General features: G+C 39.8%; 1 protein-coding gene across 4 annotated transcripts in view; it reads right to left on the bottom strand.

The window, feature by feature from the left end:
* The window catches only part of TMPO (thymopoietin), a 30,697-nt gene extending 4,333 nt beyond the window's left edge, over positions 1-26,364 (bottom strand). Inside the window, exons 1-7 of one of the 4 annotated variants that reach the window (XM_055118294.1) lie at positions 25,555-26,340; positions 16,952-17,078; positions 13,619-13,777; positions 7,625-7,722; positions 1,081-1,200; positions 885-980; positions 203-313 (exon numbers count right to left, since the gene is read on the bottom strand). In XM_055118294.1, the coding sequence (XP_054974269.1) occupies positions 203-313; positions 885-980; positions 1,081-1,200; positions 7,625-7,722; positions 13,619-13,777; positions 16,952-17,078; positions 25,555-25,830 (987 nt within the window). In that variant the 5' untranslated portion in view covers positions 25,831-26,340. Of the gene's footprint in view, positions 1-202; positions 314-884; positions 981-1,080; positions 1,201-7,624; positions 7,723-9,512; positions 12,372-13,618; positions 13,778-16,951; positions 17,079-25,554 lie in introns of those variants that run through there. The other 3 variants (XM_055118295.1, XM_055118297.1, XM_055118293.1) reach the window with 3 other exon arrangements.

The following is a 26,364-nucleotide window of genomic DNA, read 5'->3' as shown; positions in this document are numbered from 1 at the left end:
AGAGGGTAATAGACGAAGCATACAGGAGCAAGATAAGGCAGTATTAGCATATCTACTGTTAGTTACTTAGTATTTTCACTTATAGAAGTATGTCTACGAGTGCAACACACTTGCACACACATACACCCCGCCAATAAGGAAAGTTTTGCTCCCTCCCACTGAAAGATCAATGATAGCATCGATCTAAATTTTATTCATTTACTTCAGCTCTTGTCAATGGTTTCTTTGGTGTTCTTCTGGGTATGTCTGAGAATTCAGTGATTGGCAGAATGGGAGCTGCATGCTTGAAATTTCCAGTCACCCTATTGACAACCTGCCAAGATTCAAATTATTCAGACTCAGAATTATCCAAACATAACAAAGACATGTAAAAAGAAAAAATAATTCTATCCTGCAATATCTGAAACTTTCCCTTCATAAAAATTTAGGCAATAGATCCTAATACACTCAGCACTTTGCATATGACCTACTATTTCAGCAAAAAACTATATAATACTCAGAATTCTTAAATAACAAATTTATATATATGAAGCTTTGACTGCAGTGAAAATTTATCATTATTTTTTGCTTTTGGGATCACACCCAGCGATGCTCAGGGATTACTCCTGGCTCTGCAATCAGAAATTCCCCCTGGCGGTGCTTGTGGGTGGTATGGAATGCCAGGGGTTGAACCCGGGTTGGCCGTATGCAAGGCAAATGCCTTATCCACTGTTCTATGGCTCCGGTCCCCTATAATGAAAAATTCTGAAGTTCAGAATATATATATGGGGGAAAACCAGTTAAGCATAAATTTACAACTCATCAAAAACTCACCACCTCCCCAATTCTAATTAAAGGGAAATTTACAAAGAATACCACTTGTATAGTGTATGAAACATATTTACTAAGGTTTCGTTGCTTGAAGCCTTTATAGTTTCAGCTATGGGAGTACTTTCTGAAATAAGTGCACCATCTATACGAAAATGCTCTGAAGTTTCCACCTGTTAGTTCGAAAAACAAAACAAAAACAATAAATATGAAATAATCACTAAAACCCTACCAATTTGAAAACCCAATTCTAAGCAATAAGCCTTGCATCACCCTTTTCCTCGGAGTTCTTCGGGCCCCTCTGGTGGATTCCCTAGTTAATGCCTGCAGAGGTCCGCCTTTTGAAGATCCACTTGTCCATTCAGGCTCAGTAATTCCAGCTTGAGAATAGCTCTATTCAAGCATCGACACATTAAAAAGTCATATTCTAAAATTAAAACACCTTAACAATGGCCATATTAGCACCGAGAAGCCATGGAAAGTCTACAAAAGCTAGGATTCACAAACAATGCTATGCTCTCGAAATACTTCAAAATGTGTAGATAGAACTAATATAGAAACATCAGATAACACTTTAAAAATACACCAAAGAGCCCATCTTTGGGAACACAAATGAGGAGGAAACATCAATTTGTTGGTGTTTCCTTTTGGGCCTTGCAGCTTGCTATTTGGCTCTCATATAGCAACTGCATCTCTTTCTAAAACCAAAAGCAGGCAACTTATGACTTTCAAGAAAGTCATTTGTTCTAACAAGTTTCCTTATAATATAAAATACAAACTTTTAAACATAGCAAAAATCAAACATTCTTTTTCAAGCAGTGAAAATCAGTTTAAATTAAAATCTATTACAGTTACCTAAACAAAAATCTCAGGCATCAAATTCTAGAAACAGGTATGAACATGCAAGCCTAAAATAAAATGTCAATGCTGAAACCTTGGTGCTACCTTCTCACCATACAGACAAAAAGGAAATACTGCCAGCACCCCAGACCTTCCAATACCAGTAAGCTCTCTTTGAAAAGCTGACTTGTTCTCATTTGAAATAATTTAGCAGTCCTAATATACTAGCTAAAAATCTTTAAACTGGGACTTTTCAAATTGTAATATACCTAACAATCACTTGGACCTTCCGTTAAAAATGCAAATCTTTATCCAAATAGCTCTGGGATGGAGGCTGCAGACTCTATAACTCCCAACTAGTCAGTTATTTAATTCTGAAGTCACCATTATTAGATTCTTTAAAATCCTTTCAACTAGAGAACAATACACCAACAATTACTATTCTAGAGAGGGCCATGTTGTCACCAGTCTTCCGGTTACAATTTTATCTAGCTGATGTTTTGAATTCCATACAACAATCAGGAATCACCTGATAAGTTGCTTATCCAACAAGAAGCATTACTCCAAACTTCCACAAAGTAGAGATACTTTGTTTCATGTTAAGATGTTGCACATCTCTGTATTTTCAAGGTACACTGGATTCACTTTGACTATCTGAATCTCTGAAGTCCTTATCCTGTAGTCAGTATTTGCTTGATGCAAACAATGAGTTAAAAGATCATCTCTTATTATTGGAATAGAAGGTGAAACCTGAGACTCAGTTATGGAGGCAATGGATCACATCTGGGAGCGTTTCATAAAATGACCCCAGTTCCCAATTCCACCTTCAGTAATTAATTCAAGTACTCAAAGAATGGTCTGGGCATGAAAAGACAAGAACTGGGCATTAAACGGAGATAGATAGCATGATAACCCCTCAATAGCAATATTGCAAACCACAGTGCCTAAAAGAAAAAAAGGGTGGAGCGGGCGGAGAGGAAAGTGTCTGCCACAGAGAAAGGTTAGGCAGGACTGGGGGGTGGTAAGGTAACTGGGAACATTGATGGCGGGTAATGTACCTTGATGAAGGGATGGGTGCTGGAATATTGTACGACTAACATTCAATCATGAACATCTTTGTAACTGTGGAACATGAGGATTCAACAATTAGGAAAAAAAAAATGGTCTGGGCATTGATCCTAAGGGAATTCACCCAGTGTTGAGGACAATTAGTTTAAGACAATCTGACTTATGAAGCACCTCAAAGTAAAGTGTCCTGGGACCAGAGCGATAGTACAGTGGGTAGAAAGCTTGCCTTGCATGCAGCTGACCAGCGTGGCATCCTGTATGGTCCCCAGAGCACCACCAGGAGTGATTCCTGAGTGCAGAGCCGAGAGTAACCCCTAAACACAGCTGGATCCGGCCCTAAATCCCCCACATCCCAGTAGAAAACAAAGTGCCTTTCTGTTGGGAGGGGCACACCCAACAACGCTCAGGGCTTACACTCAGGAATCACTCATGGCGGTGCTCAGGGGACCATATGGAGTGCCAGGGATCAAGCTCAGGAGATCATATGGGAGGCCAGGAATCAAACTGGGGTGGTCCAAGTACAACTCTTTAACAAATTAAAAAATATTATTTAAAAGGATCAATAAAGATACGTTATGCAACTGATACAGACTTGATATTTTGGGTCGAGCCTTCACTGGTTCAGAAACAAGCTAAGCATGCAGCTGATGGATGCTTGGTCCCCTGCCACCACATGGTCTTCCAGGCACCACTAGGTGCAGTCCCAGAGGCCCCTGAGCGAAGCTAGGGTGTCCTGAGTCTCTGGCACAGTAGAGCCCAATCAGCTGACATCCTTGGACGACTGATCCATCATCCTGGCTGGCCAAGAAACGCTGGTGGGGACACCAGGCAAAGGCAAAGCAGATGGAGAAGATGGTGAAAGAAAAGTCTTTTCTCTTAAAACCGGTTATCTGTCAAATGCATTTGTCATGTTTTATTTTGATTAAATAACTGAATTTCTTGACCTATTTTGCAATTTTAGATTTTTACAGTATTTATTAGTCATTATGGTTAATAAAAACTTTATTTTGTACTAGCTATCTTTGACATCAAAGGCCAAACTCTATTTAAAGATTATCTATGGGAAAAAAATTAAAAAAAAAAAAAGATTATCTATAGAAGGAAACACAAATCCACTAGTTGTCCCTGGGAAAAAGTAATAGGAGTGGCAGGGCACTTTTCACTATAAATCATTTCAATTTGATCTGTTGGGGCTTATTAAATTATTTGGTTGAACACTGCCAGCTAGTTTTATTGTTTCTATTATTATCTAATTTAGGATTAACTATCTTTATAGAACATGGATTGATAACGCTCACCTAATCAAGACTAGTTGTGTATTTTCAGCAAGCTATTCTACAGAAGTCTTGAATTTATCATGGAGACAAGGTGAAGAAATAAAATCTCTCCATTGCCTTTGGATATGTAAAAAGTTAGGCAGGCATAACAATTTAGATAAAATACTACCAACATGGCCACTACTCATTTTAAAATTATGAAAAACAGCATTCATCCTCATTAAAGGAAGATGCTGGCATACACTGCTATGGGAATGTAAAATGCTTCAACTTTTATGAAGGGGAATATAGCAACATCTAGCAAAATTACAAAATTATTGACAAATTCAGACACATAAAATGGCTAAAATATAAAATGACAAAAGCAAAAGGCTATTCACTGGTTCATGTTTGCATAATTCAAATTAGCAAAATAATACTTGCCAAGTCGAAAGCGGATGAACATATTATGACATATCCATATAGCTCAATATACCCAGGGATGAGAGAAAATATGTAGTTGACCGAGGTTTGATCCCTGGCAACAGAACCAGGGAGTAAGCCTAAAACATGCACTACCCACCCCCCAAAAACACAATACATCTTACAACTGCATAAGGTATTAAGTAAAGAAGACGGTTCTGTATAAAATAGAAAAGGTCAGGAGCAGGATGTGGCTCAAGTAGTCAAGTATCTGAGGTCTATATGTCCCTTCTCTAGCACCCCTGGGTATGGTGCTGGTGGACCCTGAGCACTGACAGGTGAGCTTCACCAATAAATAATGTGCAAACTGCCTTTGATGAAAGGATGGCAAAGAAATCTACATACTGACTTATATTGAAAATGGAAGTTATATACTGAAAATAATATATAAGCCAAAACTTAAAAGTTACTTATAGATCAAAGGAACAAAGCTAAGTCAATTAAGACTTCCTTATATTTTATCAAAATTAAAAAAAAAACACAACAAAAATATAAAATTCTTTTCACTCAAGAAAGTCTTTTGATTTTTATTCTCTAAAAACACTGTGCCCAATACCAAAAATGCACGTAGTACTTATTTGTAGAAATAATGTAATATTCAGGAGACTAGTATGTATTCATGAATTTGACCATGATTATAAAGAGCACTCCTACCTCTGCATACAGAACAAGCCTAAAAGCAATGACAATCCAGCAGAAATAAACACTAGATCCAACGTGTTGCCTAGTAACTACTTTTTCTTATAAGAATTAGGGTTGTTTTGAAAAAATGGCTGACTTGCTAAGAGGAAACAGACAAGTTTTATTGTGTCAAAAAACAAGGAATCATAGAGAACAAACATGATTAATATTAAGATAAGGATCAGATTCAATAATTCCCACTGGCTAAAAATGGTACAATTTGACTAGATAAAAATTAATTTTAAAAAATTTACTGGGGCAGAAGAAATAGTACAGAGGTTAAGGTACTTGTCTTCCATGCAGCCGACTCTGATTTACTCCCCTGAACTGCATGTGGCTCCCAGAGCACCAGCAGGAATGATCTCTGAGCAGAGAATCAAGAGCAGACCCTCAGTCTCCAGGTGTGGCCCCCAAACACAAACAGAACAAAAATTACTGGGGCATTTTTAAATTTGAAAACAGATTAAAAAAATAAGAAAGTACTTATTTCAAATAAACTAGTTTATATGAAAAGTTCTTTTTTAAAAATGAGAGAATTAGTGGAACCATGTTACCTCAACTGCAGTAACAATTTTTTTAAAAAAAGAACTGAAAAAACCCACCTAAAATACTATATGAAACAACAGATCTAGGACATAATCACCAATCGTGACTATTGCCATTAACTGAAACAAAATGAATGGCTCAGGCTTTTAATATCTGAATCTATTAATTTAAGCATTATTAAAAGGATCTAATGTGCCTCCAGAATAATACAACTACAGATCACAACACACTTAGAATATGCTTGTCAAAGGAACTACACCTGAATTAGTATCTAGATCTGTGTTGTTTAACACAGAAGCTACCAACTACATATAGCTCTTGAAATTTAAATGGAAATTTTTGTTTGTCACCTGCATTCATCACATTCCAGGTTTTAAATAATCCCATGTAACTAGTGCTACCAAATGAAAAGCAGATAGGAAACAATTTCATTGAGACAGAAAAACTATTACAAACTTACTGATAGTCTATGGGCCAGAGAGATAGTAGAGGTTAAGGTGCTTGCCTGCCTTGCACATAGCCAACTGGGGTTCAAACCCCAGCACTTCATCTGATCCCCTGAGCACTGCTGAGTTTGCTGTGGTCCCCAAACAAAAAAGTCCAATCAATCCTACCATAGTTCTAACTGTGTGTATACAGGAGAAACAGTATAGAAGAGTAAATGTCAATTGAAGAAGCAAATAATCACATCCAGAATGTGGGAACTTTTGTAGAGAACTGACCTGGTTTCAACACCAAATAAATGGCGGGAAAATAGTCATAGTGAAAAAAAATCTTGTTTAAAGACTAAATTAAATAACTTAACCATTAAAGACATTTCTGAAAGTGGAAGAATTTAAAGACGTTAGTTAAAAACAATTATTTTGTTTAGGTGATCTCATGGCAGTGTTTTATATATGTATACGTAAAACTGCTCCTGTAAAGAAATATTAAAGTATTGACACTTTCATTTGTAAAATAACTAGAGATTTGCTTTAACAGACTTCAGCAACGTAAAACAATAAAACCAAAAGAATGTTAAAAGTTGGAAAGTGCTGGTAAAATGCTGACAAATGGGCAGGTGGCCCAAAAGGTTGAAATACAAACCCTGCATGAAGGGGACCCGGGTTCAATCCCGAACACCACATGGTTCTCTGAGCACCACTTGGGTATGGCTCCAGATTTTTTTTTAAACAGAGAAAAAACATGTTACCAACCATAGTTGCTTTGTGATGAGAGGGTCATTAAACTCTTATCTAATTTTCTATTTTAAATTTTATTTAAAAAAAAAAAAGGAAGAGAGAAAAGAGAAAAAGAAAAGGTCATGGAGAAAGAATACAGTGGGTAGGGTGCTTGTCTTGAACACAGCTGGTCCAGGTTTGTTGCCCAGGACCCCCGTAGACAGGAGTGATCCCTGAGCACCTCTGGCTGTGACTCCAAAATAAAACAAAACAGAAAATAGGCCATGATCTAGTTTGACCTCTTTTTTTTTTTAAAGACACTTTTTTTTTTTTGCTTTTTTGGGTCACACCTGGCGATGCACAGGGGATACCCCTGGCTCTGCACTCAGGAATCACCCCGGCCGTGCTCAGGGGACCATATGGGATGCTGGGATTTGAACCCGGGTCGGCCGCGTGCAAGGCAAACGCCCTACCCGCTGTGCTATCTCTCCAGCCCCTAGTTTGACCTCTTATAACATTTCTTTTAGTGGGACAAGCTTTGAACCATGCTTAGAACAGAAATCACAAAAAGACAATTAAACACTTCTGCATTAATCACAGGCCACTTATCCTGCTAACAAGAATACTAAGTTTAGATTCTTAATGACATTTTAATAAACAATGGAATAAACAGCTGACGTGGACTGGAATCTGGGTGTCAGCTGTTAACCAACAGTGAAAACACAGGTACATTAATGTTGCCCCAAATGACACCTGAACACAAAACTATAAAGCTAACGATACCTGATTGTGCTCAACTCTTCTTTGCTTGAGTGTTACTGGAGTCTTTGTTCTGCCCTTTAGTGGTTCCCTCTTCTCAAGCTTGAGCTCTATTTTAGAGTCTGGAAATAACATTGGAAAAACCATTACTCTCTGAAACAAAATGAAGTATAACAACCTAACATTATGGAACCATGGTTTTAGGTACACTGTTATGTGTAACAAGTTTGACTAACGTTATGTCAATAAGCCAAAATTCCTCTTGAAAGCTTTTGTTTTCTGTTATTCTGTTCAATTTCTTGTTTAGTTCAACATCTTTCAATCTGATCACTTTTTCCTACTTATTTTCCTTAAACTAAGCCTTTACTATAAATTCAAACTGCTCCTATGCAGATTTTCACAAAAAACAATTTGATGTGGGAAAAGGACATAAAAGTACAAAATTATTAAACATTCCTTTGTTTATACCATATATAACTAGTACATAAATTTACTCATTGAATTCAAATTTGGAATATGTTAGAAAAACTGTAAGCTATTTTAAGAATGAAAAGAAAAATCAGCATGATGAGAAGCCTCAAATAACAAGTACAATAACATTAATATTTAAATGGAGTTTCAAAGTCTTAGCCCTTCTTTGATGCAATTACAAAAAAACCCCTTTGGTATAACTAGTATAACTCTTGGTAAGGAGCAATCTTAACCAGCCACTGGTCAATTCTTCTCCTGCCCATAAATAAAAGTTTCTTTGGACAAGCTAGTTATATATTATGAGGCTTATCTCCATGATGTTTATCAACCTAAACAACTGTATCTTTTTACAGGCATTCATGTTCTATTCTCCTGGTCATGATTTAGATTAAAAAAAAAAAACAAACTTAATTTCCATAATTTTTGTGGTCATCCATCATTATATAGCAAAATGTCTACCAGTTGTGAGGCTGGAGTGATAGCACAGCGGGTGACGTTCGCCTTGCACGCAGCCAACCTGGGTTTGATTCCCAGCATCCCTTATGGTCTCCTGAGCACCACCAGGAGTGATTCCTGAGTGCAGAGCCAGGAGTAACCCCTGTGCACCGCCGGGTGTGACCCAAAAAGCAAAAAAAAAAAAAAAAAAGTCTATCAGTTGTTACTTGCTGGGCTGGAGTGATAGTACAGTGGGGAGAGTGCTGATAACCGGAAGTATACTGGATGTGCCTCCAAATAAAAACAATAACAAAAACAAAACCCCAAAACATCTGTTGCCAAAAACTAAAATCATCTTACTTTCTAAAGATAGCAAAGATGTCAATTCTAAATACCTTAGTTTTATATAAATTCAGATTGTGTTAAAAAGTGGTAGAGATTGCTATGTGTCTTATAACTATCTCAATCTGGTACTAGTCAGTACATAATCTGTTTGTAGGTTTCCAAAAAAAAAAGAAATGATTTATCAACTTAAGTTAAAATAGTTTCATTTTTATTTAAGAGTAAGACATCAACTTCATCCCACATCTTCTAATACTATTAGTGAATGTACGGGAGTATTTATTTGGAATAGTATAATTTTTTAGCATTATAAAATCTTCGGCACTGTTAACTCAGAATCTAAGAATTAGAAAACAAAAAATAGAAAGCCCAATAGTAAAATAGAAATTGACTGACGTCTCATACAGAATAACTCTTACGTCTGTAATGATGTCTCATTACAGAATAACTCCTCTCATAAATTTAAATTCTAACAGCCATCAAAAATAAGGTTCTTTCTTAAAAGAAAACCCATACAATAGTCTTTTCAACTACAAAGTGCAATGTTAAGTGGATTTTAAGGATGAAATGAAAAAGGGATATTCACTCACAAACATCTAACCTGTTGCAACTCAAAGAATAAAACACACACAACAAGTTTCTGGAGACCACACAGAACTTCAAATTTAACAACTTTATTGAATTTGCAGAAGCATTCTACAGAAATACATTTAAAAAAATAACATAGCACTTAGTAGGTACATGTATACATGTACAATTCGGAAGACAAATAACAAATAAAACTGCTCCCAGAAAGCTGAAGAGAAACATAGATAGTGTAAGAGTATAGTAATGGTGGCTAAAAGTACCACTGTTTTGTTTGCACTTAATAGTACTAACTGCCCATAAAAACAAAAAGAAATTCAATTAGCAAATTCCTCTAATAGTTGCTCTCTGTTCTTACATCCATAAAACAGGTTAACATACTGCTTTTATATTGACACAGACATGGTGTAAAAGTACGGTTTTTCTAATGACTTCTTAAAGAAAACTAGCAACTAAAATTTACGTTGAAAGCTTAGGATTGTTAAGCTTAGCATAGTCATCCATGAACTACAATATACTTTGAAAATATTAAACAACAAAAAATCAGTTCACCTGATGAACTAATGATGGTAAGAATGCACAATCCCAGAATATTAAAGTGCGGTTCATGAACAATTTGCTACTAGTCCATGAAGAAATAAAGCCCCTGCACCAGAATGCAAATAAGCATTTTTCTCTATCAATATAATTTTATCACAAAAAAACCCCCGTAATTGATCTAAAAACTGTAAGTGGATTTAAAATTCTAATGTGTTTATCTTGCTAAATAACTATTATCAATCTGTGACTAGTATGTTTAATGATACTGATCTATAATATTATGAGTAATATTGCAGGCATAACTAGAAACAAAACTGAAAAACTAAGAAATGTGGACAACTTCTAGAACATGAACAGATATTGCCATTAAATAGTGAAGTCTATTCTTTAAGTTGATAGAATGTTGTTTTGAGTAGATGCAAAAGCATAAACAGCAAAGGGTCAACTATTCCAGAGATATATGTGATCTATTCTCCCTCAAACCTGTCTTGCTTGTCTCTTATGTTTCTCTGCTGCCTGTTTCTCTCTTGAATACATTTCCCCTTTTTCTCACATCTTAAAAAATAAAATCTACCTACCTTCACACAAAAAAAAAAAATCTACAAAGTTTCAAAGTGTTTCTGACTCTTTATCTACGCAACTTTAAAAAAGATATTCTGGGCTAGCAACTCCAAGTGTTGAAGTGCAAGCTTTTTGTGCAGGAGGCTTAGACTTGATCCCTAGCACTAGATGGTCCCCTGAGAACTGCCAGATATGTCCTCTAAAATATGAGAGTTTCTATGCAGGGAATTACTTTTTACAATATAAATTGATGGGCAAAGGCTTGAAGTTCTAAAGTAGCCCAATCAGGTGACTAAAGAGATTAGGGCACAGAAATAAGTAAAATTCTTAGAGAAATTCCCCATGATGTCACTATTCTTAATTTAGTACTTTTTTCCACGTCTCTTAATTATTTTAGATACTTCCCCACCAAATAAAGTTCCACCCTTAAAGGGAGAAGAAGTCAGCTTATTCTTAGAAGCTGAACTAATTTTGCAATCCTTCAACCAGAGATACCTACGGCCTACAGCAGAAGACCCCATGGTACGGGAAGCCATCTTTACTTCATCAAAAGCAGCTTCACAAAGAAATGAAGCTGCATCATATGTTCTCCTCAGAATCTCTTGTGCCTGATACACATTACTGGGTTCAGAACTCAGAATCTGTACAGCCTGACTAATGTCTGCCTGCATAGCTCGAACTACAAAGGCAGTATGGGTGGCAGCTTGCAATGATGCTGCCGCAGCTTCATATGCTCTCCCAAGTGCTAAGTCCAACTGTTTATCACAAGAGTCAGTGGAAGCTGCCTGAATACTAGATGATGCAGTAGCTTCAGAAATTAGACCCAGGATTTCATCATCTACTTTTGGAACTGAAAGTATCCGTGGTGCCTCGGTGGAAGAAACTGGATACTTGCATGCCAGTGAAGGCAGCTGCTTATCAATTTGATGCCACTCTTCTTCAATTACTTTTAAAATAGATTCGTGGAAGGGAAAAGATGGTCCTGGCTCATCTACATCATCATGCTGTGATTGCTTGGACATTTCTATGCCTAGGGTGGCAAGTGAGTGAGAGACCACAGTTTTGGCAAAGGGAGACATCAATTCAGATCTGGATATATTTGGAAATCTCATATAGGAAGCTGAATCCTGTTCCTCTACTGACTTCTCACTAAGTCTTGGAAATTTTTGTGGCGGAGACAGAGATTCAGTTTCTTGAAAATTAGACAGATTAATTCTCTTACGTGTCGTTTCTAAATCCAGTGGGGGGTTAGAGTTAGAAGTCCCAGGCAAACTCCCAATCCCACCCTGGACCAACAGAGAATTAACATAATCTCTAATGGCCTGAGCAAGCGGTGGGGAAACTACTTGAGATCGCTCAGATTCTGAAACATGGGATGTCTCAGTACATAATGGCTGAACTCCCCTTTTCTCTCCATGAAAAATATGTTCTACTATGTCTTTGTAACAAGAAGTGGTGGTTTCTTTAATCAGTGAAGGAGAGGCTGTAGCAGATGCCAACATGGCAGCGAGTTCATGCTGAGATGCTGAAGAACTTTTCTCTAAACCTCTATCACGGCTAGACTTGGAGGAAATACACAAATTCCCTTCTGAGGCTAAATTCTGTAAATGGTCCCTGCCAAGCAAGGTTGTGGCCATAAAATGATCCCTAGGTGGGTCTCCCTTAGAAGTATGTACTTTCTTAGCTGCCTGTAGTTCAGTCCTGCCCAGAGGAGGACGGGTAGAGATTTCAGGAAAAGAAATACCCTGAAAAAATCCACCACAGGGAGTAGTTGGATGTTCAGAAAAAGGAACAAAATCCCTAGTGGACTTCGCTTTCTTGTGTTCTTTCTTCTTTCCTGTAGAGGCAAAAGAGGCAGGAAGTTTAAGTATTACTTGTGGTCAAGCTGATTTTATTCTTTGCCTCTTTGCTAATATAGTGCTGTTGAAAGAAATAATGCATATTCTGAAAGTGTCAGAATGTGTCCTCAGAGGCCAATTTTATGGCGATACAAGTCATATGGGTCAAATTAAATAATCATGAAATTAACAAATCATAAAAAAATAAAATTTACAAATACTAAGATGTTTTTATAATGCAGTTTATTATTGGTTTTTGAGCCACACCTGGCTGTGCTCAGGGGGCCATGTATGATTTAAGGGATCAAACCCTGCTGGCAGCACACAAGGCAAAGGGCCCTTACCTGCTATACTATAACCCTGCCCCACCTCATTATTATAATACATTTTTACAAGTATAAATCTATGTACTATTTTCAAGAAGAACTTAAAACGCCATGGTTCAATTCTCTTAAAAATTTTAAATGTCAAAACACTTTTAACTTGTCTTAAATCAGATTATCAAGAATTATAAATTTAAATGTCTATCAAAAGGGGAGAAAACATGCCATACATAAACACTTCAACTACACATGAATTGTGAGAAATACATGAAACTTATGTGATTAAGTCAGTGTGATAAAATCTCAAGTATATGAAGAGCAAGTGATAAAACTGAGCATGATATTGGTCGTGTAGGTTGAGTAGGAAGTGGGCAGGCTTGGGGAGGGTGTCCACACCTTGCAGTGCTCAGGGGTTAGTCAGGAGCGACTCCTGGCAGCGCTTGGGGGAAATATATGATGCTGAGATTTGAACCAGGGTTGGTCACACATGCAAGGCAAATGCTTTATCTCCGGTATTCTCAGCCCCACATAGGTTGTTTTTTTTAAGTATGAAATAATACCAGGTATTAGAAGTAGGAAATATTTAAACATGGATGGGAAAATTGAACATCAAATTAGTGACCGTGACTACTATGTGGACATAATGGAAAGGGATGAAAATTAGAACTTTGTCGTTCTTCTCAGAAAATTAAATTCGAAGCAAAATAAAGGTTATTTACAAGTCAATTTTAGGTAACAGAAAATCAGACATGTTTCTATCCCTTAAGTTTTCAAGAGAAAGAATTAAGTTAAATTGGAGGAATAGTCTAATGACATGAACAAAAGTTAACATCTTGCTATTATTTAAGATGTTTTCTTCATGGTTACTATATCTTATGTCTGAAAAAAAATTACATATTTTTATTTAACATTTGAAATTTTACCTTCATCATTGTCACTGTATCTGTCTGAGTCGTTACTTCCATTCTGCCTTGTATTTTCTGCTGAAGATGAAATTGTTGGGAGAGGAGTGGATGATCTTGATTCTGTTCCTTGCTCCCTCAATTTCAACAGCTTTTTCTCATATAGCTTTCTGGTTGTTCCTATATTAAAGCAAAGTTTATTTACTTTAGTACTGTCTTACTTAAGATATGGTTCAGACATTATTTTTCAACAACACCAAAATGGTATATCTTTCCCTTTTCTAATATATTTAAAGACACTATATAATAAATCATTTTCTAAAATCATCTTTCCCTGCCAACCTGAGCTTATAGCACATGCACACAATAATGCTTTTTAAATAGTAGGAATACATATGACATTATAGATCTGCTAAAGAGTCTATAAGCTATATTTGACGTTTCTTCAGTACTATGTAAGAGTATTTTGTAGAAAATCATTTTTGTCCCTCTACAAAAATGATGATTATCGGTGGTCCCTGGCAGACACAACAAAATATGCCAGCACTACAGCTGGGTGTGTGTGTACAGCTTCCATCTTTTAACTTGTCTTAAATCAGATTATTTACAATAATAATGATGGGATGGAGGGAAAGAAGGGGGGAAATACTGTAATTAAAATCCCACAACTCTAAGAAACTAATCTGCCTGAATCAGCCATTCTGTTATAAAACTAATTTGCAGTTCAAAAAAAGTCTTCTTAGAGGCCAAAGACACACTATGTAGCTGACCCAGGATCAGTTCACTCCCAAACCAAAAAAACTTGTAAAAATAAAACAAAACACAACTAAGTCTTTGTGACCAGAATGATAGCACAATGGGCAAAGCTCTAGCCTTGCACCTGGTCGACCTGGGTTCACTCCCCAGCATCATGTGTAATGCCTGAGTGCAGAGCCAGGAGTAAGTCCTGAGCAGTGCTGGGAGTAGTCCCAAAGCAAACCAAAGCAAAATATTTTAGGGACTGGGAAAAAAATAAATGGGTAAAATGCATGCAGGATATCTGGAGTTGAATCCTGGGCACTGTATGATCCCCTGTACACAGGAGCAACTACTAAGCATAGAGCCAGGAGGGTCCCATAAATAAAAAAGGGCTGGGGAAGTTACAACAGGGATTAGGGCATATCCAAGACACCAAAGGCACCAAAGGGCTTTAGTAGCACTGCATCCTCAGGGCAGGCCGGGCTGGCCACATACTAATTATATACCCTGAGCTCTACTTGAAAGCCCCCAAATTTAAAAATAACTTTTACGGAAATTGTGCTATAAAAAAATCAATTATGCACTTACCAGAATAAAATTGATCATAATCAAGTTTTTAGCACATTTTAATATTAACAACCAAAAAAAAATAGCTTTTATTTCATTGCAGTTGTCTTTTTTTTTTTTGCTTTTTGGGTCACACCTGGCAATGCACAGGGGTTACTCCTGGCTCTGGACTCAGGACTCACCCCTGGTGGTGCTCAGGGGGACGATATGAGATGCTGGGAATCGAACCCGGGTCTGCTGCATGCAAGGCAAACACCCTACGAGCTGTGCTATTGCTCTAGCCCCCATTACTGTAGCTGTCTTTCTCTACTCTGTATGCTAAAGCTCAGGGAACTATATAGTATCTTTTCTATAAAAAGTTTCCTGCTCTTGTTTGGATTCTAAGGACCAGTCTGTCAATAATCATATCACAGTATCTCCTGAGATACCAGTCTTAGAAGATAACTGAGGAAATTCTGGCCAGATTCATATTAATTATCAATAGATTATTAATAAACTTCTAGTATAATGCCTATTTCAGTTAACATTAAAAATATCCTTTTGGGACTGGAGTGATAGCACAGCGGGTAGGGTGTTTGCCTTGCATGTGGCTGACCCGGGTTCGATTCCCAGAATCCCATATGGTCCCCCAGCACCGCCAGGAGTAATCCCTGTGCATCAGGGGGTGTGACCCCCCCCAAAAAAAAATCCTTTAAAAAACTGCTTTGATTGGGATTCAAAAAATGATACTCTAAACTGTAAGAAAGAAAACAGAATAAGAGAGTAGATTTCTATCATTTTGTGACTGTGTTTTCGCAAGGCTGATTATGCCTTAATTTTGCCTTAACTATCTAAAGAAAGTCTTGTCAATCTTCTACGTAACACAAAACCTTGAACACTGGAAATTTGGGATCTGTATTTCTCTGTAGGGATTGTATGTAAATTTAGAACATTTTTATTATTTTTTTCTTTTATGGGTCACACCTGGCAATGCACTGGGGTCACTCCTTGCTCTGCACTCAGGAATTACTCCTGGCAGTGCTCTCAGGGGACCATAGGGAATGCTGGGAATTGAACCCAGTCTGCCTTGTGCAAGGCAAACGCTCTACCCGCTATGCTATCCCTTCAGCCCCAAGAACGTTATTTTTTTAATACAACATTCCAATACCGCAACCTCCACCAGTGTCATCTGTTTTCCTACATTGTCTCAGGTCTGTCCTCCTGCCCCCACCCATCTTAAGCTCAGTTCATAGATTCTGTTGCTTTGAACCATGTTACTCCCTTATTATGCTGCTTTTGTTTGGAATTACCCCTCCCCCCCTTTTCTTTTGTTTTTGGGCCACACGTGGCATTGCTGATGGTTACTCCTGGTTCTGAGCACAGAAATAATTCCTGGGGGTGCTCAGGGGACCATTTGGGATGCCAGGCACCAAACCTGGGTCAACTGCGTGCAAGGCAAGTGCCCCCCATATTGTTATTACTGCTCTCGTCCCCTTACTATGAGTTTCATATCCCACAAAAGAGAGAAATCATTCTTGGCTGTGCTCTCCTGGCTGAATTTCATCACGATACCTTCCAGTTCACTCACACAGCTTCAAATTACACCTGGCAATGCTCAAGGGTTCCTCTTCGTTCTGAATTTAGGAATCACTCCTGGCAGTGTTCTGGGAGTCATATGGAATGCCAGGGATCGAACCTGGATTGTTCATGTGCAAGGCAAATGCCTACCCTCTGTATTATTGCTCTGGCCCCTGCAAACTGCATGTTTCTGTCTTTTTTCTATAGCCAAGAGCATTGTCTTTCTTTTGTTTTATTTTATATACTGCTCTACTACTATGCCTACTGTTGTAATAACCAATAGACTATTTTTTACTATTTCAATAGTAGTATATATATTTCAATAGACTATATTTTACTATTTTTAATTTCAAAAGGTGGGCCAGAAAGATAGTATAGGGGCTAAGGTGCTTATACAAGGCCAACCTTAGTTCAATCCCTGGCCAACCTTAGTTCAATTCCCCACCAGGTTTAAGTTTTACAGAAAGGACATTATGGATAGCATCACCTTACCCACAATAGGACCAGGATTCACTCCATATTTCACAAGCTGATCCAGGAGATCTTCATTAGTGAGTTCTGACACATCCAGATCATCTTTATCTTCTAGTCGGGGTTTGTCAGTTTTCTTTGTGGCTTTCTGTAAACAAAGTTCAATTTAAAATATTCACACAGGCCTGAACAAGCAGGTATGGTGCTTGCCTTGTACAAGGCTGGCCTGGGTTTGATTCCCAGCACTACACATAGGGTCCCAGGAATAATCTTTAAACACAGAGCAAAGGGTCAAGTCCCAAGCACAGTCAGGTGTGCCCCCCACTAACGAGAAACAAAATATTCATCTACTGTATATAATAAGCATGTAAATTCACCTACATGTTGATACTGCTTTAGATTTGCTGTTTGGGGAAGCTACTTACTGGCAAGGGGGAAATGAGGGCAACAGACGAGCATGTGATGCCAGGGATCAAACCAGAACCTCTCACATACAGAGCATGCACATTTGCCCTTTGAGCTACTTACAAGTTGATCTGTAATTATGCTGTACCACAGCAATTTGATTAAAAACAACTCATTAATTTGAGTGCATTTCCTAAGTTCAATTATACTTACATAAGCCCAAACTGCCAGGTTTGTAACTTACATTTTAAAAACATTTACCGTACATCTACACAATCGAATACTATGCAGCTGTTAGAAAAGATGAAGTCATGAAATTTGCATATAGGTTTATCAACATGGAAAGTATCATGTTAAGTGAAATGAGTCAGAAAGAGAGGGACAGACATAGAAAGATTGCACTCATTTGTAGAATATAAAGTAACAGAATGGGACTAACTAACACCCAAGAATAGTAGAGGTAAGTCTCATGAGGAGTATTCCACAGCTTGGAAGCTGACCTCACACGCTAGGTGAAGAAGCAGCTCTGATAGAGAAGGGATCACCAAGCAAAGGGTGCTAGGCGGGCCCACTAGGGATAGGACATACAAGCTGAAAATAGACTATAGACCGAACAAGATGCCTACTTAATACCTCTGTAACAAACCACAACACCCAAAAAGAGCGAGCAAATGGGAATGCCCTACCACAGAGGCAGGGTGGGGTGAAGGGGACAGGGTGGGGGCGGTAGGAGGGATGCTGGGACCATTGGTGGTGGAAAATGGGCACTGGGAGGGATGGGCACTCAGTCATTGTATGACTGAAACGTACGCATGAAAACCTGTAAGCCTGTAACTTTGTCTCATGGCGATTCACTAATAAAATAAAATTAAATTAAAAAAAAATTATCATTAAAAATACCCATTCTTGGGGCTGAAGAGATAGCACAGCGGGTAGGGCGTTTGCCTTGCACGCGGCTGACCCAGGTTCATTCAGATATGAATAAAAAATAATTTATAACTGAACTTCCTAATTAGTCTTAAAATTTTAATCTAAAAATCTGACTTTATTATGTTTATACTTGCAAATTAAGTTGATTACGTAAAAAAAATTAAAAAGCCAAATGAATAAACATTTTTCTTTTTGGTTTGGGAGCCACACTCAGTAGTGCTCAAGGCTTACTCCTGGTGGGGGTCAGGGGATCATATGGAGTGCCAGGGATTCAACTTGGGCCAGCTGACCTAAGTGTCTTACCCAGTGTACAGCCCCTGAACAGACTATTCCTGCAACAGTGACTGACAAATTAATTTCGACCCAGGACTGACTTCATAATTGTGTTAATCCTGGTGACACATTACATCAGCTCCTTAAGAGCTGAAACTATGGATGATAGCTAGATTCAAAGTCATTTTGGCCGAAGGGGACTGGAGAAAGAATACAGCAGGCAGAGCACTTGCCTTGCATGCATCTGGCCTGGGTTCCATCCCCAGCACTAAATAACAGTTCCCCAAGTCCCTCAGGAGTTCTCCCTGAGCACACAACCAGGATTAAGTTCTGAGCACTACTAAGTATGACCCCAAAACCAAAGGGAGGGCTGGAGCGACAGCACAGCGGGTAGGGCGTTTGCCCTGCACGAGGCCAACCCGGGCTCAGTTCCCAGCACCCCATATGGTCTCCTGAGCACCGCCAGGAGTAATTCCTGAGTGCAGAGCCAGGTATGACCCCAAAAAGCAAAAAACAAAACAAAACAAAAAACAAACCCCCCCCCCAAAAAAAAACACCAAAGGAAAAAAAACTAGTAGCCTGGTAAAAGTTTCAAACATTTCACTAAAGCGTCATTAAGACATGTTTTAAATAGTAACTAGTAAGATCCATGGTGTCAATTCAAGAGACATAGCTGATAAAAAGATAACTATAAAAAGTTGGTGAGAGGCTTGCTTTTCAAGCCCGTGTTCTCCCAGGAATATGTATTCTTGATTATTTCTACTCTGGAGAAGTCTTCTGTACTTCTTCTGTACTACTCTCTAAAGCACGTACTTCTTTCTCTCCCCTCACATCTTTCTAAACAAGTTTCAATAAAAGTCACTTTGCTTCATCAAATAAAAAAAGCTGCAGTTAGAACTTTAAATTCAAATTCTTCAAAAAGAAGCCAGGAAAACTGTTCAAAGGGCTGGAGTGCATGCACTGTATGTAAGACACCTAGGTGTGATCCCCAGGACCGCATGGTTCCCTAAGCACCACTGGGAGTGAACTCCAAACACTGAGCTGGGAGTCCCACGCTAGGTATGCCCCCCTCTCTCCCGCAAAACAAATATAAAGTTTTGACAGGCTGGGAAGGAAAATTCCACTGTATAGCATAACTATTTTAAATAGGAACCAAGTTACACATTACTTATAAGTAATTCCTGTTCACCATAATAAATTCAAATTTAGTATCAACAAAACATTCAGATTTAAATTTCTTGCAACAACCTGATGGTTTCAAGAAATCTGATATCACGTTCCACTTCTTTTTACTATCTACTTGCATACATGCTTGAAACTTCAATAATTAAATCCTTGAGCAACAGTGCCTAAATCTGGCTTGTTCTCAAAAACTCAAAACTTTAGAAAAACCACTTCTGTTTTAACTTAGTCTCACTCCCATTTTCAATCCTAATCTGAGATGAAGTTCTGTATTTTAATTTTCACCAAAGATCTTGTGAATGCAGCACTTAAGAGGAAAACATTACTTTCCATACTTGTATCCCCAACATCTAATAAATTAAGATTGTCTGACACAAGAATAGGCACTCAGCAGATGTTTTACTGAATCAAAGTGACACCCTAAGAAGGAAAAACAAGCCACTTGTTTATTAAATCCAAGTAAGAAATCAACTTCACTGCATTTCTTTTCTTTTTGGTGCTAGGGTCAAACCCAAGTCTCACAAGCAAGGCATGCACTTTGCTGCTGAGTTGTATCCCTTCTATTTTCTTAGGGCATAATAAATAACAATAAGATCACAAAAGGTGAATAATTTCTAGGTATTAAGTCAAATAAAGTGACTTACCCAGCTGTTTTTTATTTGGGTTGGTTGCATACAAGGCCAAGTGCCCTCCCTGCCTACTGCTATACTATTGCTCCAGCCCTATTCTTATTTTTAAATCTTGTAAGGGAAAACTTCAGAAAAGGTCATCTTGTGAAATTTCAAATTTAGTTAAAAAAAATTGGGAGAGTACAAGACTAGTAAGCCAGCAGTTTCAATAAGATTTCTAAAAATTTAAAACATAAAAAGTTTTAAAGAGGGATGTCAATTATACTGATTTCTGCTTCCAAATAGTTTTGTTCCTTTAACTTTTTGATTCAAAAGTATGAAGTGTCTGACACTCCAGTTTCTTTTCAACTACCAAATCTCTGACTTTTATTTGAACTTTCACATGCAAGTTATTACCCTTCTAACAAGAAAACTGAGGTTACTGGACCTGAAGGGGTGAAATGAGGCAGGAGCAATAGTACAGAATGCAATGGACAGCTATGGAGGGCTATTAGTACTCTGCTCATGGGTGTGATGTGGTATGATGTGGTGTCATACATTTGAAATACAAATCTGGATTCCTAAAACATAAAACTGGAGCCACAGAGATAGTACAGCAGATAGGGTTCTTGCCTTGCTTGTGATCAACCTCAGTTATATTCCCAGCATTCCACCAAGAGTGGTTGGTTGCTGAGTACAGAGCCAGGAATAAGCCCTGATTAGCACCACCAAGTATACCCCCCCAAACAAAAAACAAAACAACCCCATAAAACTATTGTAAATGTTATCACAGTAGCAAATTAATGCTGTACAGTAACATACATCAGATACTACTATGCAACTGCTAGATACTAAGTTGTATACTAAGTGTCTTTTTTTTTTCTTTTTCTTTTTGGGTCACACCTGGCGATGCACAGGGGTTACTCCTGGCTCTGCACTCAGGAATTACTCCTGGCGGTGCTCAGGGGACCATATGGGATGCTGGGATTCGAACCCGGGTCGGCCGCGTCCAAGGCAAACGCCCTACCCGCTGTGCTATGCTCCAGCCCCGTATTCTAAGTGTCTTACATGTATTAACTTATCAAATCCTAAAAACCCCAAGACAGATATATTAGTATTACTATACTATAAGTGAGGAAACTAAAGTAAAAGGCAATATAATTAACTCAGGCTATCTGCATACTCTGCTATACTGTAACATTTGCACAACACTTTGAAGAATTTACCTAATACAATTCTGAAAGCATTAGTAACACTGCATTCTTTGATATTAAATAAAGAACAAAATTCTGAAATCACATGTTGTAACAGGTGTCAGTTGCTCAGCACTGAACAGCTTCACAAAATCAATCTCACATAATCCTTCTCAAACTAAGAAAATTACTAGTTTATTCTGATTTTCCAGATGAAAACTGTCTGTTAAGCAATATTTACTAGTTAGGGTCATCTGAATAACCTGATATTTTAATCTCCAACTTCCTGCTTTAGAATTCTGTACACCCAACATTTACTCTGTTAATTTTATAATTTAACTATAATAATTTACACTTAACAACCTAATTCTTTACTGCTATTCCATGCCTTTAAATGTTTCTTGTTAAGGATTCATAATCCATCGGATTAGACCAATCAAGAACATTATGCTCCACTGGATTCCAAATAGTTACACTCAAAGGGCAGATTGCTAACTCTGTAAGCGTTTATTTTTGTACTGATAATCAAAATCATTTCAATAACAATTATTTATATCTCCATTCTGCTTTTTCCACGCTGGAGAAGTCTGTTCTCTTTGAACACATATTTCTCTTTCTCTCTCTTCACATCTCTCTTTAAATTTCTTTCAATAAAAGCTACTTTGCTTCCTTCCCTTTTTATTTAATCACCATGAGGCAAGATAGTTACAAAGTTGTTCATGATTTGGTTTCAGTCATGAAAACTGTTTTCTAACACACACATACACACACCTGATAGCATCAAGATGTATAAAATACAAGGTTCTGGAAAGTGGGGGAAAAAAACAATTTTTGAACATTTTTGTCATTGAGTGAAAAAAAAAAAAGCAGAAGGCTGAAAATTTCGGCTTTAGATCTATTTCCCATAAAACCATGTTTAGGTAGAAGGCATATGCTACACCTTTAGTCAAATCCACTTTACTATTTTAAAATGTTACAAATTTGGGGCCCAAGAGGTAGTGCAAAATGCTGAGCTTCTCAGATTCCATCCCTGGCACTGTGTGGTCTCCCAAGAACAGATGGTAGCAAGCTCTGAGCAAAGCTAGGTATGGCCCTCTAATCCCCAAGTTACTAATTTGCTACTTAAAAAAAAGTCCTTATCTGAGCCTCCAAAACATAAGGTAATTTATAATTTTTACATGAGGCTAACAATGCCTAGAACATTAAAAAACACATACAATGTAAACAAGGAAAAGAAACATGGGTAAAAAATTACCGTGCCAATTATTACAAATCTCCTACAGTTTACTTTGCTCACAAATTCATCAAGCTACTACTTCTCTTGATTGGGGAGATAATTCAGAGTTGGATGTACATGCTTTGCATGCGGGAGGCTGGGGTTCAATCCCCTATATGGCATGATCCCCTGAGCACCAGATTTGGGAGTAGTCGCTGAGCACAGCAGTGCCATGTGGCACAAAAACAAAAGGCATTTTTCCTATGCCTAGAAAAAGTCTACAACAGTTAGTACTCACTGTGCTTTGAAACATAAAATGATTGCTAATGACCAGTTATCATTAACCATTTCATGTTGACAACACTGAACCTAGTTAAGGATGCACTTTTTGACTTAAAATATTCAAGGAACTCAATAAAATACTCAATGAAAAAGCAGCTTAAACCTAGTGTTATGAAATATTTCTTCTCTATGAGGATCAAACATGACACCTCTATGAGATATAAATCTGAGCATGTCATTAGACATAGTTCTCAAAATATTCGTTCTTTCCTCTTTACTAATTCCATGGTGCTGTCCCACTAGGATTAAATTTGTTGAGATGAGTAGCAGTCAACATACAAGGAAACCCAAGATAACTAAACACAGTGGCTGGGGATACGCAGAGGGGTCTTATCTTGCACACTGCTCACCCTCACTGGATCAGTACCATATATGCCCACCATCACCTCTGTAAGCAAAGAGTCAGGATTAGTAAGCCCTGAGCTCTACCAGGTTGTGGCCCAAACCATTCTTTCCCCCAAATAAAAATAAACATGACGGTGACTGGAGTCTGCAGAGATTGATCACTGTAAGCAGTGATAGGAATTCAAAAATATTGGGAAACTGAAATGAAGTTATATTCATGTCTTTTCACATTCAAAGAACACATGAAGATTGGGACATACACACAATTTTATATATATATATTAAGTTTCTGGAGAGGGGGCAGGAGAGAAGTATAGTGGGTATGGCTGCCTTGTACTTCGCCAACCAAGGTTCAATACCTGGCACCCCAAATGGTTCCAAGAGCCCTGCCAGATGTGGCCCCAAAACCAAAACAACAACAACAACAAAATTTAAAGTTGTTGGAGAAAAGATATCAAAATTGGCGGCGGCTGGCAATACAAATCAACAAAAATAATAATCTTATAAACGTGGCTCCTGTTATAATCTTCTTACACAATCCGATAATCTCACAAAAATTTATATGGCTCAAAAATATTTGCACACAGGACCAACAGAGGGTCCTAAAGGAGATATTTGAAAAAATACTGCTGATTCAACTGGAAAATATTTCTTTACTAAGTAAACTGTTGAAATACTACTACGCTATTGGGTTGGATAAATTAGAAAATTACTACATACTTTTCAAAAGTAATTTTTTTATGTAAAGAGACTACAAACCCATGAAAGACATTAAAAACAGTAAGTTTTTTATTAAAGAAATATTTAGTTGGCACTACTAGATGCTTTGCACAGAAGGCTAAAGAAGTTAAGACAATCAATTTCTCTAAAGCCTAAACAACTGACTTGAGTTAAAATCTATTACACCCCCACATCCTGCCCCGTTTCCACGTCCTCCAGGGAAATTAAAAAAAAAAAATCAGATAAAGCAAACAGACCCCAAATTAGAGAAATTTTTTGAAAGAAGCATGTCAAGCCCAAGAACTCCGAACTCCACCTTCAAGTTCTTACAAAGCACCGTAATATTTATAACCAAATTACTACATTCAACCATAAAGTTTGGTTTAGCAGGCAGATCCAAACCAACGAAATAGCACATTAAAAACCAAAAAACCCCACACAACAACCACCACCCCAAGTTATCCTCAAACAAGTCCCCCCCACCCCCATGCATCTGCTGGAGCCAATCTGAGCACCACTGGGAATTAACTATGCAAGCAGCACGACTGACACCTGTCAGATCGTCAATTAGCAGTTCGGCCTTTCCTTTCCTCAAGGTTAAATAGGCCAAAAAAAAAAAAAATGGAGGGGGGGACACGATGGTTAAGAACTCAAACCGTGAATCACTAAGCGTTTTTATTATCTGTTCACCCCGTGAATTTCTTCCTTCAAAACGCTCGTTGCACTGTAGCGCGGCGCCGTCCCGCCCCAGCTAAGATAAAAAAAAAAAAAAAGACGGTCCTCGCGGGGGGGTGTGGGGGAGAGGGAGGAACAGGCGTGGAGGCCTCGACCGTTTGAAAAAGCCCTCGCTTTCCGCACAAGCATTTAAAAAAAAAAAAAAAAAGGCGGGAAGGTCTGGATTTCAAATTTGGGTTCCGAACGCTGATGCCACCGACCGCCCTCCAGGGAGCGCTCTGAGACTCCGAAACCCGTCGCTGCATAAAAGCGGGAAAAGCGCTCGCTCCGTCGCGGCCCCAGGCGGAGGGTCAGCGCGCCGCGCCCACCCCCCAGGGGGCTGCCCCGCGGGGCGCAGAGCTGCCCGCGGCCACGCCCGCGCCCCGCCGCGCCCGGGCACCCGCGCCGACGCCGCCAACTTCCCACCTCTCCAGACCCCCCTCCCCACCCCGCTCGCCGACCCAGACGCCCAAGCCCCAAGTTGGGGGGCCGGTGCTCCTCCTCCTCTCGAGCGCCCTCCTCTCCCTTCCAGGCCCTGCCACCCCGCGGCCGAGCAGCCCGGCCCGACGTCGGCCGCCCGGGAGGCCCGCGGAGGCGCCCCGGGGGCCGGGCAGCGCGATCGCGCGCGCGCACGGGGGACCACAACCGCCCAACGCCCGCCTCTGGCGGCCCCGGCCCCCCGGGGCCGGTCCTTACCCTGCCGGCGGCGGCGCGGCTCCGGCCCGCGGCGGCCCCGGAGCCCAGCACCGGGGTGGGCTCGCGTTCCTCGTCGCTGGAGAAGTCCGGGGGCCCCTTGCTGTTGGTGGCGGCGGCGTGCGGCGGCCGGTTGCGCGCCGTGAGGTGCTGCAGGTAGAGCTGCACGTACACGTCTTTGCGCTGCTCCCCGGCCGGCAGCGTCACATTGTTGGCCACCAACTCACTCTTCAACTTCTCTTTCGTCAGGACCGAGGGGTCTTCCAGGAACTCCGGCATCGCGGCGGCGATTCCCCGTCCCCCGCAGCCCTCGCCAGCCGCCGCTCACGCCGGCGCGCTCGTTCGTTCCCGGCCCGGGGCTGGAGAAGGGGAGGAGGGGTGGGGGGGTTGGATAGGCGGGGGGTGGGGGGGGGAGAAGCGCTGCCGCCTCCCGAGTCTCCCGGCGGCCGCGCCGCGGAGCCGCAGCCAAGTCGCGGCCGCCCCCAGCGGAGCCCCGCGCCCGACACAAAAGCCCCCGGAGCGCAAGTCCCGAGCAAAGTGCGGCCGAGCCGGGAGCCCGCACCAAGCCCCACTGCCCCACACGTACGCACAGACACACAGACACACAGACACACACACACTCTCCAGGCAAGGGGTGAGCCGCCCGCTTCGCCCACGCCCCAACAAGGCGCATCACCATTGGCTGGCGGCGGGAGAAAGCGCGGCCGTGATTGGCGGGGCCGCTCGCGCGGGTTCCATTAGCCGCGGCGCCGTGCGAGAGGTTGTAGAAACGCAGTTTAAAAGGCGCTCGGGCGGGAGCCCCGCAGCTCGGCC

This window comes from Sorex araneus, chromosome 10, assembly GCF_027595985.1.
Source record: "Sorex araneus isolate mSorAra2 chromosome 10, mSorAra2.pri, whole genome shotgun sequence".
Classification (NCBI taxonomy): Eukaryota; Metazoa; Chordata; class Mammalia; order Eulipotyphla; family Soricidae; genus Sorex; species Sorex araneus.
Note: the sequence above shows the minus strand (reverse complement) of the source record. Positions and strands in the feature narration are given on the sequence as shown.